This window comes from Schistocerca serialis, chromosome 1 (assembly GCF_023864345.2).
Source record: "Schistocerca serialis cubense isolate TAMUIC-IGC-003099 chromosome 1, iqSchSeri2.2, whole genome shotgun sequence".
In the NCBI taxonomy this organism is placed as follows: domain Eukaryota; kingdom Metazoa; phylum Arthropoda; class Insecta; order Orthoptera; family Acrididae; genus Schistocerca; species Schistocerca serialis.
The window spans coordinates 1,095,669,552-1,095,688,988 of NC_064638.1; the positions used below are offsets into that span (position 1 = coordinate 1,095,669,552).

General features: G+C 41.0%; 1 protein-coding gene across 7 annotated transcripts in view; it reads right to left on the reverse strand.

Moving 5' to 3' along the window:
- Positions 1-3,339: 3,339 nt before the first annotated feature.
- LOC126416237 (calcium release-activated calcium channel protein 1-like) overlaps positions 3,340-19,437 on the reverse strand; it is a 563,134-nt gene continuing 547,036 nt past the window's right edge. For all 7 annotated transcript variants that reach the window (XM_050083878.1, XM_050083894.1, XM_050083901.1 and 4 more), the window contains 2 exons: positions 4,479-4,610; positions 3,340-4,114 (listed from right to left, as the gene is read on the reverse strand). In XM_050083878.1, the coding sequence (XP_049939835.1) occupies positions 3,590-4,114; positions 4,479-4,610 (657 nt within the window). In that variant the 3' untranslated portion in view covers positions 3,340-3,589. The remainder of the gene's footprint in view (positions 4,115-4,478; positions 4,611-19,437) is intronic.

Consider the following 19,437-nt stretch of genomic DNA (forward strand, 5'->3'; position numbering starts at 1 on the left):
GGAAAATGCCCTGAGCTGACACTTTATAACCCAGGAAGGTTACAACGGGTTCCCCAAACACGCACTTGTCCTTGTTAAGTGTAATTCCATGAGCACTAAGCCTGCTTTGCACCTCGCTTACGTGTTTCTGATGGTCAGAAACATTCTCCGAAAACACCAGAATATCGTCTAAATAAGCGAAACAATATGGTAGTCCTCTTAGTATGCTGTCTAGGAACCGTTGCCATGTCTGGGCCGCATTTTTCAGCCCAAATGGCATCACCAAAAATTCAAACAGCCCGAATGGGGTTGTCACTGCAGTCTTTAGTATGACCTGCTCTGCCATTGGGATCTGATTATAAGCTTTACGGCAATCCAAAACACTGAATATGGATGCCCCGGCCAGTGAATGGGTGAAATCCTGTATATGTGGCACAGGGTATCTGTCTGGAACAGTTCGGGCGTTCAAAGCTCGATAATCACCGCACGGGCGCCATGACCCATTCTTTTTACGGGCGAGATGCAGAGGGGAGGACCACGGACTGTTGGATGGCTGTATAGTTCCTTCCTGTAGCATCTCGTTGAAAATGGCCTTGGTTCCCCGCAAGCGATCAGGTGCAAGCCTGCGAACACGTGAGGAGACTGGTGGGCCTGGAGTTGTACGGATGTGGTGCACCGTCTCATGCTTCGCCCTGGTCTTTCTTGTTCCCTGTTGTGGTTTGGGTGTCGCCTTTGTGGTTGAAACAGCAGGAGCCTGTTGTTGTGTCGTTAACCGTTTTGATGTCATTTGAGCCATGTGCCGGTCAGCTTCCTTCGTTCCTATGGTGTCCTCCCAGGTGGGTGCACTGAGGTTATCTACCCTTTGGCATGCATGAGAAGTCGGACGTCCTTGTATTCCCGGAATAACAAATCCATTGACAGAATGGACGAGTTGTGACTTGTGTAAATCCACGAACAATGCATGTTTTGCCAGGAAATCAGCACCTAGTATAGGTTGGTCGATATCGGCCATAACGAAGGTCCAGTTGCATTCTTCTGGTAGCCCTATGTCCACTGGCAGTGTTTTCTGTCCATATGTGTGGATGACTGAGTCGTTGACTGCTTTCAAAGTGGTCTCTTCAGTGCGTTTGTCTGAAGGGAAGAAATTTACAGGCAGAGTGCTGACATCTGAGCCGGTGTCAACCAAGAACATCTATCCTGTAGAGCGATCAGGAACGAAAAGTCTTTGTGAAGCAGCGTACCTTACAGCTGTGGGAGAAGTCGATCCACATAACGTAGGCTCGTGCTGAAATGGGGGCGTTCCCCTTCCATGCGTCTGTGAGTTTAGGCGCAGTTGCTTGTTGTCACGGTCGGCTGCGCCTAAAGCAGGCCGTGGGATGCGTTTGGGTGCGAGCACGGTGTCTTACACTTCGTAGCTTGCGCGCCGAAGCGCTGGTGGAACCAGCAATAACCGGTGCCATTGTTTGCATGACGCGGCGGTCGCGTCGGCTGGCGACGACGCGTGTGTGTGTCAGCTGCCGCAACGTCGCGTGGCTCTAGCCGCTGCAGCTGGGCGGTCAGCTGATCGATGGCAGCGCGGAGAGATCGGAAATCTTCGGTCGCGTCCGGCGCTCGTCGTGCGGTCGTGGCAGCACAAGCTGGAGGCGCCGCGTCGACCGGCTCCGGCCGTGCTCGGCTGGTGTCGTTGGCCAAGGTGGTTGCGGCGGCGGCCACTGTGGCGCGCGAGTCGAACAGGGAGTGCGCTCTATCGGCTACTTGCAGCAACTCGCATAATGGCCGGCCCTCGTAAGCAATTAAGGTTAAGCCCACATGCGGAGGTAACTGCTGTTGCCATATGTGCAAAAGTAATGTGTCTGAGAACATGTAAGGGCCCACCATAGCACGTAAATGCCGGTAAAAGTCTGAAGGCGACCTGTCACCGCGTTTCTCGTGGTACAGGAGCTGTAATATCCGCTGATCCACAGGTTTTGTACAACGCGAAATTAAAGCCGTCTTGAGAGTGGCGTAGGCTTGTTGTGGTGGGGGTTGCATAATTATATCCGATACCACTGACGACGCACGTTGGTCCAGGTTGCATATCACTAGCGTGAACTGTTCAAAATCGTTGACTATTTGTTGCTGCACGAAAATGTTCTCCATAATAGCGAACCAAATTTCCGGACGCTCGGGAACGAGAGGTGGGGGTCGAATTTGTAACCGCGACACGGGTGGCCCACGATCACTGGCAAACGGAAAGTGCGAAACTCGTGGGAGCGGTACCGACGCGGGTGATGAAAACGGGAGCACTTTGGGTCTGATATCGGCGTGTCCTGCGCGCTGGTTGTGCGAGGCAATGTCCTGTGGCGGCGGCGCGGGACCCGCCGGCACACACGGCGCAGTTGGAAACGTAACGTCGTGGGCGAAGTCGGTTTGAGATGTAGGCGTCCGTGGCACTGTGAACTGAGGGTTTTGCTGCATCGTGTCGAGCTCCTTTTTGATGTTTTGGATGACGCCGTCGATGTCGCGGAAGACGTTCTGTGCAGACGACATGTCGATACGAGACGTAGCAGAAAATATCTCTAGAAACTTGCCTACTGTCACACTGCTTAGTTACGGGGTCACCACTTATGTAGGGGTAATTTCACTACATAAAGGAAAACACTTGTGTGAAATTTATACTGTGAACGACCACCTTTATTGTACCGCACAAACACACTTGATACATACGTTAACGCGGGAAAAACGAACACTCCCGTGTCCTGCAAAGAACCCCGCTCGTAAAGAGAATCTCTCAGTGTCTTGTCGACTATCGACTTGTCACTCCCACACTAATTATTCACCAATATGTTCATAATTACCATTAATCATTTAGTGCAACAGTTGTAGCATAAATTCTACTAGAGCTTTCTTTGTGTTGTAATTTCTGGTCAGGTTCACTTCATCTTTCACTACCTTTTTTAAAAGAATTTCCAGTTTTACAACACTTTTAATAGTGGAAAATTTAATGAAAATGCCTCTCAATTTCATTATATTTCTCACATACCTCTACAATAGGTTCAGTAAAACAGCGACACTGTCATTTTAAGAGCTTTTAAATGCTATTACAAAAGGTATTCGACTCAATTACATATATTTACTTGTTTATTTTTCATTATTGTAAGAGTTACAAGTATTAACCATGAAACAAAATTATGTGCCATCTGCATACCATCATTTGCCAAAAAACTAGTTTCAAAATGTGGAACTGTTTTTGAAATAATTGTGTAGCTCACTGTCTCTGTTGCAACATACAATTTTACCTGTGGAATAAAAGAATACCTGTGAAGAACTAGATGTGTAAGGGAATTAAATTTGGAAGTTCTAAACAATTGACAGTATAAAAGTGTTTGAAATGAAATTTTATTATAACTGCCATTACATTTCTTTATTTTCACAATTACATAGGATTTTTATTACATTCCAGTGCTGTCACTATAATAAAATGCACCATATTAGTTGTGTCATGTAATTTACAATATATAACTTATAAGACTTTTTACCTGATTTTATGACAGGTACTATTTTTTTAGCAATATTTGCTTCATTTCCCATTTTGAAAATGATGGGCATTTGCTCTAGGCTACACATATTATTATATAATCTGTATCCCTCCATATATTCCTGTTTTGTCACTTCTTCCCTCAGGATCACTAGCTTCTATTTGCTCTTTCAGTAGCTCTAATTCTCTGATGCCAGATACTGTTACCTCATATTTGTGCATAACAAGTGTATGGTAAAAATGAACTGCAAACGCAACAAAAATAATCATTACTGGTATCATAATAATTGAAGTTGTCCAAGCTGCTGCTGTAGATAACAGATAAAATTTTACCCAACAAATAATAGCCACTTCACATAGGAAGAGGAGCAAACCCAAGAGAGTAGAAAAAAACCATGCTATTTCAATGTACCAATGAAGGCGTTCATGTGGAGATTCTTGAACTATAGTTGTGGACTTGATGTCACTGCTGCAGATGGTTTCAATATGAGGAAGAATGCATGTGCTAATCATAAGGGCCAACAAATGAACAGATACAAGGAGTGTTGTGCACACAGTAAAAACAATCAGCAAATTTTTAGGTGTCTTTTCATCCAGTTGAAGTTCAACCATTGCCACCTGAAAAATAAAAGTGTCAGTTATAAAATTGTAACACATCTCACATTGTTTGTTTTTTATTTTAGTGAAAGATTCAACCAGATGCAAAATAACTGAAAAGGCTGACAATTTTAAACACAAAATTATTTAACTGTAACAATGGTTTTCCCTTTGTATTACCACATGTTTATAGTTGCATCAGATATGCAATGAATTTAGGAAACTTGTGCCAATGTACCTCCACTGCAGGATTTCCCAATACTTTTTTTGACATTGAATTTTAGAAGTACTAATATGGTTAAATTTTGAGAAACTATATATATCTCAACAAAATACACGAGACTGTGGCAATAAGCCTAACCACAAAGAAAAATTGTTGTCTCACCATTGCAAACCCTGACAAAAGAGCAGAAGTTTTGCTTGATGCTTTGAGTTTAGCTCTGCTCAGCTGTATTTTTCTCCATGTCAAAAAATTAGCAGTATGCAGACATTCATCATTCGTTGACGACATTTTTTCCTGTAACATTAAATAAAGAATTAAGAGTGGATTTCAGCTAGAGTTACAACTTCAGTACGAAACAGAAATTACATTTACAACTGGTCAGTAAGTAGTTTATTGTTTTTCTTCTGCACAAAGAATAAAAAAAATATTTGAAGAACTTTATTTACATAGGGTGAAATTCTAATTGCTAATGAAATATAATATTAACAAGAGAATGGTTAAAACTGTATATGAAACCTTCTCTGTATTATTTTGTAATGTATAGGCTTCAACCAGAAGGCAGTGCAAAAAGAAAATTTATAATTCTTATTTAATATCATAGGCCACAAACATACTTTGTTTCAGGCAATATGTTTCCACAGGGTGATCCCATTTGCACACACAAAAAGTGACTAATTATCTTTGTCAGGTGCTGTCAGCCATGGAACAAGGAGGAGTCCTAATTCCCTAATACTGGTACAATAGGAAGTGTCCTCTACCATGAACATCACAGTGGTTTGCTGTCAACCATGGAACAGGAAGAAGCACCAGTAACTGGGGCAGTTGCAAGTACACCATTGCATGTCACAGTGTTTTGCCTAAGTATAGATGTAGATGAATGCTCACTGCCTGAACTCTAACCAGACAATGAGTTGTAGTTGGTGTTACACTACTGTTAATATGTGAATTTGACTCCCTGTACATAGTATACTGTCTTATGAACATCCTTTTTTCAGATGAAAACACTGAATTTTGTAGGAGATGTATCCCCTTGAAGCTTTAGATTCATTTAGATCAGATAGACACCAAAATCTTAATCAAATGAGAAGTAGACCCTGTCAGGCTTAGTTTAAGTCTTTATTTTTGTTTGCTCAGTTTCCTGACAGATTTATTTTAATGGACATCTTAACTACACTGCCTCAGATACTTGTGGCATATGACAGTCTTTGATCTTCTTGTATCTCATTTTATTCTTACATATGAACTTAACCCTTGCAGTATCCCAGCCAGCAGTGCCATAAAACTCTTTCTGTTTTGTCTATTCAGAAGGCGTTTGCATTGTTGCATTTTTGTATGTTTCTTGGCATGTGCACCAGGTAGGTACGTCAGTCAGTTGTGATCCCATACATTTTCCCAGTGTCTTATATGACTAAGCACTTCACGGGTGTGCTGCCGGATACGATTGTCTTCAAGACACGATATTTTGGCAATCCATCTGGCCACCATCTTCAGTTGCGATCGCTGAGACATAATCACACCGGAACTGAATGAACATCAGAAATGGCGGCTCCTTTATACCCCGGGTTCAGGCCACTGCGCCTGTGTGAGAAGCAGAAGAGCTGCCCCCAGTGAAGTGAAAAATTGCAGCGCTGCCAGCGGTAGAAACTGGCAAAAGTGATAAATCACAAATTAAAATGTAGCAGGTCGAAAACCAGACCATTGTCATTTTATGTCAGATAATAGGGTTCCATATCTTGCTTAAAGGAAAACCTCTATCTCTATTAATAATGTCATTGGATAATTGTATTTCGATGGATACCTTGAGCACACAATCCCAGTAATGTGAAGCTGGAGCAACAATTTGCGTCTCTTTAAATGACATATTATGCCCTTTGTTGAGACAATGGTCGGCAATGGCAGATTTTTCAGGCTGGAGAAAATGTATGTGACACTGATGTTCCACACATTGGTCATGAACTGTGCGAATAGTCTGTCCAATATTGGCCTTGCCACAATGACAGGGAATTAAACTCCAGGCTTTCTCAGCCTAAAATGATCTTCGACAGATCCAAACAGGGCTCTAGTCTTGGGGAAAAAAAAACTGATTCACTGGTATCCGGCACTGTTTCATCTGATGGTCCAAACTGAAAAGCACGATAAATTTGGTGATCGGTATATCCATTGAGATGTGTCAAATTTTCTGAATCAGAAATGGCATAAGCTCTCTTGACCAATGTACGTAGAACTCCCATGTGCTGATGTGGTGGGTGACAGCTCATAGAATGAAGATAACGGTCCATATGTGTGGGTTTATAATATACGCCATGTCCCAAGGTACCATTTTTTTGTGTACTAAAATATCCAAAAAAGGTAATTTGCCATCTTTTCAATTTTCATCAAAAATTTGATGCATGGATGAAGACAGTTAAAATGATCTAAAAACTGATTAAGAGCTTCCATTCCATGTGGCCAAACAATGAAAATTTTAGCTGTCTTCATCCACACATCAAATTCTTAATGAAATTGAAAAACATGGAAAATTACCTTTTTTGGATGTTTTAGTACACAAAATGGTACCTTGGCACATGGCGTTTATTATAAACCCACACATACAGACCACTATCTTCATTCTACAAACTGTCATCCACCACATCAGGGCATGGGAGTTCTATGTACATTGGTCAAGAGGGATTATGCCATTTCTGATTCAGAAAATTTGACACAGCTCAGTGGATATACCGATCATCACATTAATCGTGCTTTTCAGTTTGGACCATCATGTGGACCAGTGCCGATTACTAGTAAATAAGTTGCTTTACTACCCTTTGTTGGAAGTATTTCTTTAAAAATTTCTAGAATTCTCAGGAAATATGATATTAAAAGTGTTTTTTTTTTTTTTTTTTTTTTTTCCTTTGGCCAAGACTAGAGCCCTGCTTGGATCTGTTAAAGATGATTTGGGATTGAGAAAGCCTGGAGTTTATAACATTCTCTGTCATTGTGGAAAGGCCTATATTGGACAGACTATTTGCACTGTTCATGACCGATGTGTGGAACATCAGCATCACGTACATTTGCTACAGCCTGAAAAATTTTCCGTCGCTCAACATTGTATCAATGAAGGGCATAACATGTCATTTAAAGAGATACAAATTGTTCCTCTGGCTTCTCGTTACTGGGATTGTGTGCTCAAGGAATTCCTCGAAATGTGATTATCCAATGACATTATTAATAGAGATAGAGGTTTTCCTTTAAGCATAATATGGAACCCTATTTTATCTGATAGAAAACAACAATGGTCTGGTTTTCGACCCGCTACATTTTAATTTGCGATTTATCACTTTCGCCAGTTTCTACCGCCGGCGGTGCTGCAATTCTTCATTTCACAGGGGGCAGCCCTTCTGCTTCTCTCGCAGGCTGTAATATCTCTTTATATTCGATGAATTATTCAGATACAATTTTACCCTTGAATGACGTTTACTAATTTTCTATCTTCATACTCGCAGAATCCATGCGAAAAGTAGTTCATACAATAGCTATGCCATGAGCGCATAAGTATTCTTTGTAGTACTCTCTCTGGTGGTTGTTAGAAAAAAAAGAAAGGGAGCTGAAAGCAAAAGCTGTAGAAGCTGGCCAGACAGGCACCCCAATGGCTGCTACAATCTGTGTTAGACAAGGGTGACATTATATTGCAAATTTAGTGTAAAAAGTTCCATATTGTCTGAATTTGTCCTATACTGACAGGACATTCTAGTCCAGTCGATTTTCTTATCTGCAAAAGTACACTAGACAATACCAGTGGTACAAAGGTAGTGCCAAATTACAAACTATCCAGTAACAACAGAAGTATTGCTGGACAATGTACAGTAAATAACATGTAATAACCTTCAACCTGGTTTGAAGAAATAGAACAGCATTTGGAAAGAGAGTAACATTTTGAAAATAACAAATGACACAAGTAGAGTTTTCAGTTCTTATGAAAGCTCGCTTACGTTTTCTTTTTTTTCTTCTTCCTCTCTCTTCTCCATTCTCAAGGGAAAAATGTGATAAAATAAAAGTGCAAGAAAGTTGTGTACAATGTTGGAACTGATGAAAAAGAAAATCTCACTATGCTTTTAACAGCATATGCTGCTGTAAAGCTTGCTCCTCCTAAGAACATGATTTTCTCCCATCTCTCTCTCTCTCTCTCTCTCTCTCTCTCTCTCTCTCTCTCTCACTCCTCCTAAGAACATGATTTTCTCCCATCTCTCTCTCTCTCCCTCCCCCCCCCCCCCTCTCCCTCACTCCCTCCCTCCCTCCTCCATGTGAAGAGTATTCCTGTAATTATAGCTAATAGCATACCATGAACATGAGGGTGTCACAGTGGAGATTTGTTTTCTGATACAGAAGTCTGATGCAACTATTCCACAGCAAAACACCACTTACAGCGTAAACTGTACAGCAACTACAATGTTTTGTGAGCAAGTAATACCAGTCAGTATCTTTAATTTTAACACAAGTCTTGACTCCCTTAATTACCTGCTTATACATGTGCTTGTACTACAGGTTATTGGTAAAGCAAATACTTATTGAATAGGTCTTCACACTTTTAATACTTAGCAGAAATTCTGAAAAAAGTAAATTCTTTTATTACTGTATCACCTCTATGGTGAATTAAGAGGTACTGACTGGTTTCGTTGAACATTTAATAGAAGCCTTTATTTTACCTGCTATTGATAAAGATCCATTCCAAGTTCGGTACATTACAATCTCTCGCATTTTTCATGAGGTTTGTTATTCTTTACAATGTTGACATTGTCGGCATTAAAGGTAATTCATGAAATAAATTATATTTAAACCAGAAAATTAAAGGTTCCACATGACACATGAAAAGTACCTTGTTACACACATGTATGTACAGATTCCAAAATGTCTGTGAATTTGAGTTAAACTTTTTTAAATAGAAATATGAAGATCACAATACTTTGGGTCTGCAATAAGTCAAACGTAAAATACTTTAGTTCCCTATGGGAAACTTTGTTCTTTACGTGACTCGTGCAACTGCTTTCACTCTTAATGGAAAACTAAATGGTTTGTGTTAAAGTTAACTTGCAAAAAGTGTAACCATTGTTACATAATTTCTGTGAAGTAAGATTCCTTAATGTTAATTCCTTCCTTTGTCATTGTAACTTGATAATTTCAGTTCCATATGGGACATATGACCTAAAAAAAAAAAATGAAATGCTTTTATTACTATGACCAAACAAATACTTTTTAACATGTAGTACACAGTTCAAATCAGCAAAAAGTGTAACTGTATAATTAAGGTAAATGTTGATGAAAATTAGGCATGTAACATGAATACTGAAATTTCCTAATCCGCAACTTGTGGTCATGTGGTAGCATTCTCGCTTCCCGCGCCCGGGTTCGGTTCCCGGCGGGGTCAGGGATTTTCTCTGCCTCGTGATGACTGGGTGTTGTGTGATGTCCTTAGGTTAGTTGGGTTTAAGTAGTTCTAAGTTCTAGGGGACTAATGACCATAGATGTTAAGTCCCATAGTGCTCAGAGCCATTTGAACCATTTTTTGAAATTTCCTAGATTTCCAAGTGTAACTGTAATCACTGTATTCAGTACTTTGTAGTGCTAGAAAGATAATTCTATATGATTATTTGCATTCTCTTCCCCTCCCCCCTCCCTCAACACAGGAAAATATAATAGAAAGATCTCCTAGCAAAATAAAGACAAAATTAAGAAAATTAGGTTTTGCCTGAATCAGGCCCCCTTATTCTAGAATGGTTCTAAAGTAATAAGAATGCTTACGATCAACTGGAACATTGTGTTCATTCTAAGAAGTATTAAAACAAGAATTAAGAGAGTAACAATTTTATTGCTCTTATGTTGCAGAGTATCCACAAACATTACTGTTTGACACATAGGGCCACTGCATACTCCATTAGATCACACCCATTCTGTGATTAAACTGCTTTCTTAAAGTGAAAAATTCAAGTTAACATAGTTATTGAGGGAAATATTTTCTCACACTGAAAGCTATCTGTCAAATAAGTCTCAGAACTTTTTTTTTCATTAATTTCACACAAATCACCTGTTTTTAATGCAAGTGTATATTTTGTAACACCTAACATCTTAAAATAAGCTTATATAATAAATAATTATAATTTTGTTACAATATCTACACAGGATGTAAAGAGTTAATTTTACTTCAATGTGATTCATCGTTTGAAGTTCATCATTATACAACAACAAATCTATGGACAAAATAGTTTTAAAAAATCTGTCAAAATGTCACACCCATCTGCATAAAATGTCCCAATACATAATCTTTTCCAATTTGAGCACTATACATGATTAAACAATATGAGTTTATTTAACTGCTGTGTTCGGATGCAGGCTGAGTTGGCATCCCTTCGCTCCCAGCTTCAGGCAGTGTTGGCTTCGGTCACACAGCTTGAGGTTGTTGCCAATGGGCATCACTGTGGGGGTCCGGATGGGGGTTTGTCGGGGACGGCCAACTCGTCCCACACATCCCCTGATCGGACTACGACTGTGGTTGCCCGGGATACTGCCCGCATTGAGGCTGATCCCTCACCTGTGGTAGAGTGGGAGGTCGTTTCAAGGTGTGGCAGGGGGCGAAAGACATTCCGGAGGGCTGAACGGAAAGCCTCTCCAGTTTGTCTGACGAACCGGTTTCAGGCTCTGTCTCAGGCTGATACTGATCTTCAGCCTGACATGGCTGCTTGTCCTGTTCCAGAGGTTGCCCCTCAGTCTGCAAGATCCGGGCGGTCGCAGAGGGTGGGCTTACTGGTAGTTGGGAGCTCCAACGTCAGGCGCGTAATGGGGCCCCTTAGGGAAATGGCAGCAAGAGAGGGGAAGAAAACCAATGTGCACTCCGTGTGCATACCGGGGGGAGTCATTCCAGATGTGGAAAGGGTCCTTCCGGATGCCATGAAGGGTACAGGGTGCACCCATCTGCAGGTGATCGCTCATGTCGGCACCAATGATGTGTGTCGCTATGGATCGGAGGAAATCCTCTCTGGCTTCCGGCAGCTATCTGATTTGGTGAAGACTGCCAGTCTCACTAGCGGGATGAAAGCAGAGCTCACCATCTGCAGCATCGTCGACAGGACTGACTGCGGACCTTTGGTACAGAGCCGAGTGGAGGGTCTGAATCAGAGGCTGAGACGGTTCTGCAACCGTGTGGGCTGCAGATTCCTCGACTTGCGCCATAGGGTGGTGGGGTTTCGGGTTCCGCTGGATAGGTCAGGAGTCCACTACACGCAACAAGCGGCTACACGGGTAGCAGGGGTTGTGTGGCGTGGGCTGGGCGGTTTTTTAGGTTAGATGGCCTTGGGCAAGTACAGAAAGGGCAACAGCCTCAACGGGTGCGGGGCAAAGTCAGGACATGCAGGGACCAAGCAGCAATCGGTATTGTAATTGTCAACTGTCGAAGCTGCGTTGGTAAAGTACCGGAACTTCAAGCGCTGATAGAAAGCACCGAAGCTGAAATCGTTATAGGTACAGAAAGCTGGCTTAAGCCAGAGATAAATTCTGCCGAAATTTTTACAAAGGTACAGACGGTGTTTAGAAAGGATAGATTGCATGCAACCGGTGGTGGAGTGTTCGTCGCTGTTAGTAGTAGTTTATCCTGTAGTGAAGTAGAAGTGGATAGTTCCTGTGAATTATTATGGGTGGAGGTTACACTAAACAACCGAACTAGGTTAATAATTGGCTCCTTTTACCGACCTCCCGACTCAGCAGCATTAGTGGCAGAACAACTGAGAGAAAATTTAGAATACATTTCACATAAATTTTCTCAGCATGTTATAGTCTTAGGTGGAGATTTCAATTTACCAGATATAGACTGGGACACTCAGATGTTTAGGACGGGTGGTAGGGACAGAGCATCGAGTGACATTATACTGAGTGCACTATCCGAAAATTACCTCGAGCAATTAAACAGAGAACCGACTCGTGGAGATAACATCTTGGACCTACTGATAACAAACAGACCCGAACTTTTCGACTCTGTATGTACAGAACAGGGAATCAGTGATCATAAGGCCGTTGCAGCATCCCTGAATATGGAAGTTAATAGGAATATAAAAAAAGGGAGGAAGGTTTATCTGTTTAGCAAGAGTAATAGAAGGCAGATTTCAGACTACCTAACAGATCAAAACGAAAATTTCTCTTCCGACACTGACAATGTTGAGTGTTTATGGAAAAAGTTCAAGGCAATCGTAAAATGTGTTTTAGACAGGTACGTGCCGAGTAAAACTGTGAGGGACGGGAAAAACCCACCGTGGTACAACAACAAAGTTAGGAAACTACTGCGAAAGCAAAGAGAGCTCCACTCCAAGTTTAAATGCAGCCAAAACCTCTCAGACAAACAGAAGCTAAACGATGTCAAAGTTAGCGTAAGGAGGGCTATGCGGGAAGCGTTCATTGAATTCGAAAGTAAAATTCTATGTACCGACTTGACAGAAAATCCTAGGAAGTTCTGGTCTTACGTTAAATCAGTAAGTGGCTCAAAACAGCATATCCAGACACTCCGGGATGATGATGGCATTGAAACAGAGGATGACACGCGTAAAGCTGAAATACTAAACACCTTTTTCCAAAGCTGTTTCACAGAGGAAGACCGCACTGCAGTTCCTTCTCTAAATCCTCGCACAAACGAAAAAATGGCTGACATCGAAATAAGTGTCCAAGGAATAGAAAAGCAACTGGAATCACTCAATAGAGGAAAGTCCACTGGACCTGACGGGATACCAATTCGATTCTACACAGAGTACGCGAAAGAACTTGCCCCCCTTCTAACAGCCGTGTACCGCAAGTCTCTAGAGGAACGGAGGGTTCCAAATGATTGGAAAAGAGCACAGGTAGTCCCAGTCTTCAAGAAGGGTCGTCGAGCAGATGCGCAGAACTATAGACCTATATCTCTGACGTCGATCTCTTGTAGAATTTTAGAACATGTTTTTTGCTCGCGTATCATGTCATTTCTGGAAACCCAGAATCTACTATGTAGGAATCAACATGGATTCCGGAAACAGCGATCGTGTGAGACCCAACTCGCTTTATTTGTCCATGAGACCCAGAAAATATTAGATACAGGCTCCCAGGTAGATGCTATTTTTCTTGACTTCCGGAAGGCGTTCGATACAGTTCCGCACTGTCGCCTGATAAACAAAGTAAGAGCCTACGGAATATCAGACCAGCTGTGTGGCTGGATTGAAGAGTTTTTAGCAAACAGAACACAGCATGTTGTTATCAATGGAGAGACGTCTACAGACGTTAAAGTAACCTCTGGCATGCCACAGGGGAGTGTTATGGGACCATTGCTTTTCACAATATATATAAATGACCTAGTAGATAGTGTCGGAAGTTCCATGCGGCTTTTCGCGGATGATGCTGTAGTATACAGAGAAGTTGCAGCATTAGAAAATTGTAGCGAAATGCAGGAAGATCTGCAGCGGATAGGCACTTGGTGCAGGGAGTGGCAACTGACCCTTAACATAGACAAATGTAATGTATTGCGAATACATAGAAAGAAGGATCCTTTATTGTATGATTATATGATAGCGGAACAAACACTGGTAGCAGTTACTTCTGTAAAATATCTGGGAGTATGCGTGCGGAATGATTTGAAGTGGAATGATCATATAAAATTAATTGTTGGTAAGGCGGGTACCAGGTTGAGATTCATTGGGAGAGTGCTTAGAAAATGTAGTCCATCAACAAAGGAGGTGGTTTACAAAACACTCGTTTGACCTATACTTGAGTATTGCTCATCGGTGTGGGATCCGTACCAGATCGGTCTGACGGAGGAGATAGAGAAGATCCAAAGAAGAGCGGCGCGTTTCGTCACAGGGTTATTTGGTAACCGTGATAGCGTTACGGAGATGTTTAATAAACTCAAGTGGCAGACTCTGCAAGAGAGGCGCTCTGCATCGCGGTGTAGCTTGCTCGCCAGGTTTCGAGAGGGTGCGTTTCTGGATGAGGTATCGAATATATTGCTTCCCCCTACTTATACCTCCCGAGGAGATCACGAATGTAAAATTAGAGAGATTAGAGCGCGCACGGAGGCCTTCAGGCAGTCGTTCTTCCCACGAACCATACGCGACTGGAACAGGAAAGGGAGGTAATGACAGTGGCACGTGAAGTGCCCTCCGCCACACACCGTTGGGTGGCTTGCGGAGTATCAATGTAGATGTAGATGTAGATATGTGATTTGTTGTTTAAAATTTTCTCAGCGGGCTTTTTTTTCCATATGTTTTTAAGCATGTGCAGGAGTACAGGGATGCAATCTTACAAACAAGTTGAGTCTGATGTAAATCCTCAATCCCAATTTCATAATGGTAATCAGGAGCAGGAAATGGGTAATCTACGAATTTAATTTTAACACACTGCAAAACCTTGGCCTGTGTATATTTCTGTCGCATATCCCCAGCAATCACAAACATCTGAAACAGTTTCTGAGTATTCTACAACAGAGTACACGCAGTCACTTGTTTTAAACAGTTTTTCCCAGTTAACAAAATTTACAAATTCATTTTTATTGGCCATATTGGGAAAAGCATAGAGATAAATACATTCTAATGCAGATTTAACATTTCTTGCATGGAGCAGCAATGGAACACCAATGATTTTTAAGCTTTTGATATAATTGTCAGTGTCTGAAAATACCAAGCCAATAAGATTTGTTGTCAAGTCTCAGGGGGCTCTTATACCCTTTACCTAATGGATTTCTAGAGTTCAGTATACCAAAAATCCTATCAATATAATACAAAAATTCTACTGTTGCTTCACTTCCTTTAAAATTTGGATCACAAACCCTCCTCAAAAACTCTATACTATCTGCCACGCTAGAACTCAAAGTCTGTGCAGCTAATGAAACATTCATTTTTCTATTTACACTACTTATATGTTGTCCTGATAGTTTGTTGGCAAATGTCATACCTTCTTCTTGTTGTACCTTGTTGAATTGCTCAATGAAACGCCATCTAATAATGCCAGTTGGAGACTCAATAGCAGATACTTCTGCTAGAGCATTTCTGGCAAACTTAATCATATGGCACATGTCCAAGATACACTAAACATTGTATTTTTCCACAGGATGAGGAAAGTAGCTTTTAAAATCACCCTTATAAAAATTTAAAGTACAGCCAAGTGAACGTAAAGTGCTTATATTTACCTTACAGCCATCACATGTAACACACCAAACCCTAATGCCAGAACTATGCAGCCTCTCTAAAGCAGATTTTATCAGTGTGGCCTGATTATTTGCCTGTACACCGTTGATAAAGAAATATGCAATCAGGCATTTAAATTTGCCTTTAATAGAGACAAGCATGAAAACCAGAGCCTCAGATGGCTCTATTACTTCTTTTACTGAGGCACTTCCCCACCAAAGTCTAAAAAACCTGTGTACTGCTTAGTTCCTTGGTCCCAAACTACTTGCTTCCTAATTGCCACACTGTCTACAATTAGACATGAATCGCTGAACTGGTCCCTTACAATGTACTTGAAAACATCTTTTAAGAAGCCAGGTTCACAGTCTACACTTGCCACCCATTTTGAAATCAATGGGGCAGAGGCATTAATTTTTTCAGGTATTCAGATGCTGCTGGTGAATAAAAGTACACAGTCATCGCAAACATTTTCACATTTGTTGTGTATCTATTACCCTTTGATGAGAGAGAGTTGTTCACTAAATTGCACACTAATTCCACTTGTGTTCCTTTCTGATGATTGAGGAAGTTATGTAACTTCTCAGGAAGATGCCCCTTCTCCTTCAATGAACTTATGATGTCATCCACAGAAAACACTTTCTAATTCGAATTTTTTCACGGACACACTTCAGTTTACGTTTTAATTCGTGCACAATGTCTGAGAGAAAAAAAAAAAAAATGCAAGTTTCGGTCGCCTTGTCTTCCATTTATACTTTCGACTGTATACCACAATCAATTACTGAAGAACCAACTGCACTCTAAATAAGAAAATAATTTCGTTATATACGATTGAAATAACTCAAGGTTTGATGAAAAAATATTATAAGAAAACGTTGGTGGTGTGAAAACATCCTTATACTAACGCTTTCGACACAATTCGCAGCTTCTGCATTGGATAAGTGGGACATGCTTTCCACGGAAGAATTCTCATTGACAATATTCTCCACGCAATCAGTAGCGTCTGCAATGGGCAAATCGAGCACGGATTCCATGACAGAACGCTAAAAACAAAAATATGGACCTGTATTACAACATTGCTTAGACCTATGTAGCGTACGAAATAAATTCACAAAAGTTAAAAGCGCACACACAGCAAGGAAAGTAATTAGCTACCTCAAATGTAGAATCATCGTTGTCACTCAAAATCCTAACAACATGTCGTCGTGGCTGTTTATTTGGTGCATCAAATGTGTCGGAAACTGATGGCACTGCTTCGGGTTTGAAACGATTCTTCCACGTTCCAGGGCTCACTACGTAATCATCTTGACGGAAACTGTTTCCGCAAAGAAAACTGCAAGACGTAGGATTAAAATCTTTCTGCTTCACGGAAGTAATCCACGTCTTTGGTAGCTCTGGGTGCTTTAGAGGAAACCTGTTCAAAAACATCGAATTAGCAAACGCACTAAGTCTGTATTTTTATCGTATTGCATCGGTAGTCGTATTACCTGTGAAATGGTAAGTCACTCTCCTTACTCCATCGCTTCGTACAATTGAAAGCGGAACAAGAAATCACCATTTCGATAATCCGTAATTCCTTATACACCGTACAGACCGAGAGAAACTTCTTGCCAAATTCGAATATGGCGGGTAATACAGACGACAGTAATCAGCTGGTAGAGCCATCTATCGGTAGGTCCGGTAGTTGAGCATCCCTCATTTCGCTAGCTGTAGAAGCAGAGGCCACGGATAGCAATTCTGAGACTGTTGTGGCTAGCGGTAGCAATATAAATAATCCCGCTGGTTCAGAAAACATTCATACAACAGCTGATCAGAGGGTTGTTGACACATTAGTTGTTATTATGCAACAATTGTCTCTATTAGCCGAAGGACAAGCGGAGGTAAAACGAGACTTATCCGTTATACAAAATGAACTCCAAAATCAATTAGCCGAAAATCAAACAGAATTACAAAATCAGTTAAGAGCAACCTTTACCGAATTAGATCAGAGATTAAATACCCAGACACAGGAAATAAAGGAACAGGCAGAAAGGACCGAACAGAATCTTATTGCTCGAATTGAGCAGGTCCACCAACAATGCCAAGAAAACAATAGTAAATTAAAAGCGGAACTAACCGAATATGTATCCGTCAAAATTGACACGATACAAAAACAAGTAGAACTGGTTCCTCAAGTAATACAAGCTCAAAAGGACATACAGTGTTCCGTAGCTATGATACCAGAAATAACAGAATCCCAAGATAATCTAAAGAAGCAATTTGACGAAGTGAAGGAAAAACAGGAGATAGTGGAACATAGAATGAATGTACTTGGGGGAAAGTTTTCAGAAATGACATTAGAGCGGCAAAATTCTCCTTCGGAAACGATAGAAGAAACTGTGAAAGTAGCTTTACAGTCAATTTCAGGGAGTTCCGAGGATAATTTTTTTAACAAAGGGTTAAAGGAAGTTCGAGAACAACTTGGCGAAGATTTCTCGCTTTGGAAAGAAAATATCGAAAGATCACTAAATCTCTCGCCGGAGGATTTAGAAACAGCGAGAAGTAGGAAACAACATTCTCAATCTGCGCGTGAAATTCCGTCCACGTCAAGATCCGATGTAGACAGAACTGGTACGTCACAGGTTAGATTCGATATAACGGATAGCCACAGGGAAGAGTACGAACAGGATGATTTTTGGAATCGTAGTACCGTTGAGGAAAAGATGATTAAACAGAGACAATTTCAAATCTTTAACCCTGACAAAAAGAATGTTCATCCTGTAGTCTTTATTCGAAGTTTCAGAGGTCTATTTCCACGATCTTGGACAGAATGGCAAAAGATTAGTTTTGTATCTGGATATATACAAGGAACAGGAGCATTGTGGGCATCCGAACAAACATCTTCTTGTAAATGTTACAAAGAATTTGAGCAGGCTTTTCTAGCAAAATATTGGTCTGCTGGAATACAAGAAAGACTTAGGCAGGAAGTATTATATCCTGAGCCTTTCTCATTTTCTAGAGGATCTCTAAAGAGATATTTTGAGAAATACATTAATAAATCTTTGTATTGGGATGTACCGATTCCTTTGTCGGATATACTTAGAATACTCAAGTCCAGACTACCCACCAGTATAAGGAATTAGCTGTTATATGTAAATGATAAGGATATAGACTCATTTATGACTACGCTTGATCGTATTGATATAATTGAGGAGGACAACAAAAGGGCAAGAGAAATGTCATATCAAAGAAGAGCAATAGAAGCGAATCCGAGCTGCAACTCGAGTGGTAATGGCAGTAATGGTAGCAGTAACAATAACCATAACCAACTACACTCTCCAAGGAGACTTAGCAATGGACAAAATGCAAACAATAATTATTACCATAATGGAAACTTTAGTAATGGTGCAGCGAGGGGCTATTTTAGGAACAGTAGGAATTTTAATCGATATAATCCAATGTATGGCAACACAGGACAGTTCTACCAACACCAGCAGAACAACAACAATAATTACATGAATCAAGCAAGACAACATAGACAGAATTCACCACAACAACCGATAATCACTGAAGTAGCTGAAGAGACAAATACCAATCGGACCAATAATCAGTCAAACTAAACATGACCGCATCGTGACCCGGAGGAGCGGTCAGGGGATCTGTTAGGGGCGAAACAGTAAAATTACAATTGTTAAGATATAATGATGGTGAGCTGTTGACTGAAGAGTTAACAAAGGATTTAATAACGTGTCATAATGACAGGTCGAGTGTTCCGGTATCGGAAGTATTTGTTGAAATAGAGGAAGTTCCAACGAATGTGGTATTAGACACCGCTGCTTCCGCCAATGTCATCTCAGGTGCTCTTTTTCGGAGAATTATTAGGAAGAAGAAGGTACCAATTTTGCCAGTACAGAACTGCAAAATCATCGGAGCTGTTAGAGCACGCTCTCCCAATGTCAAAATACAAACACAATTAGAGATGA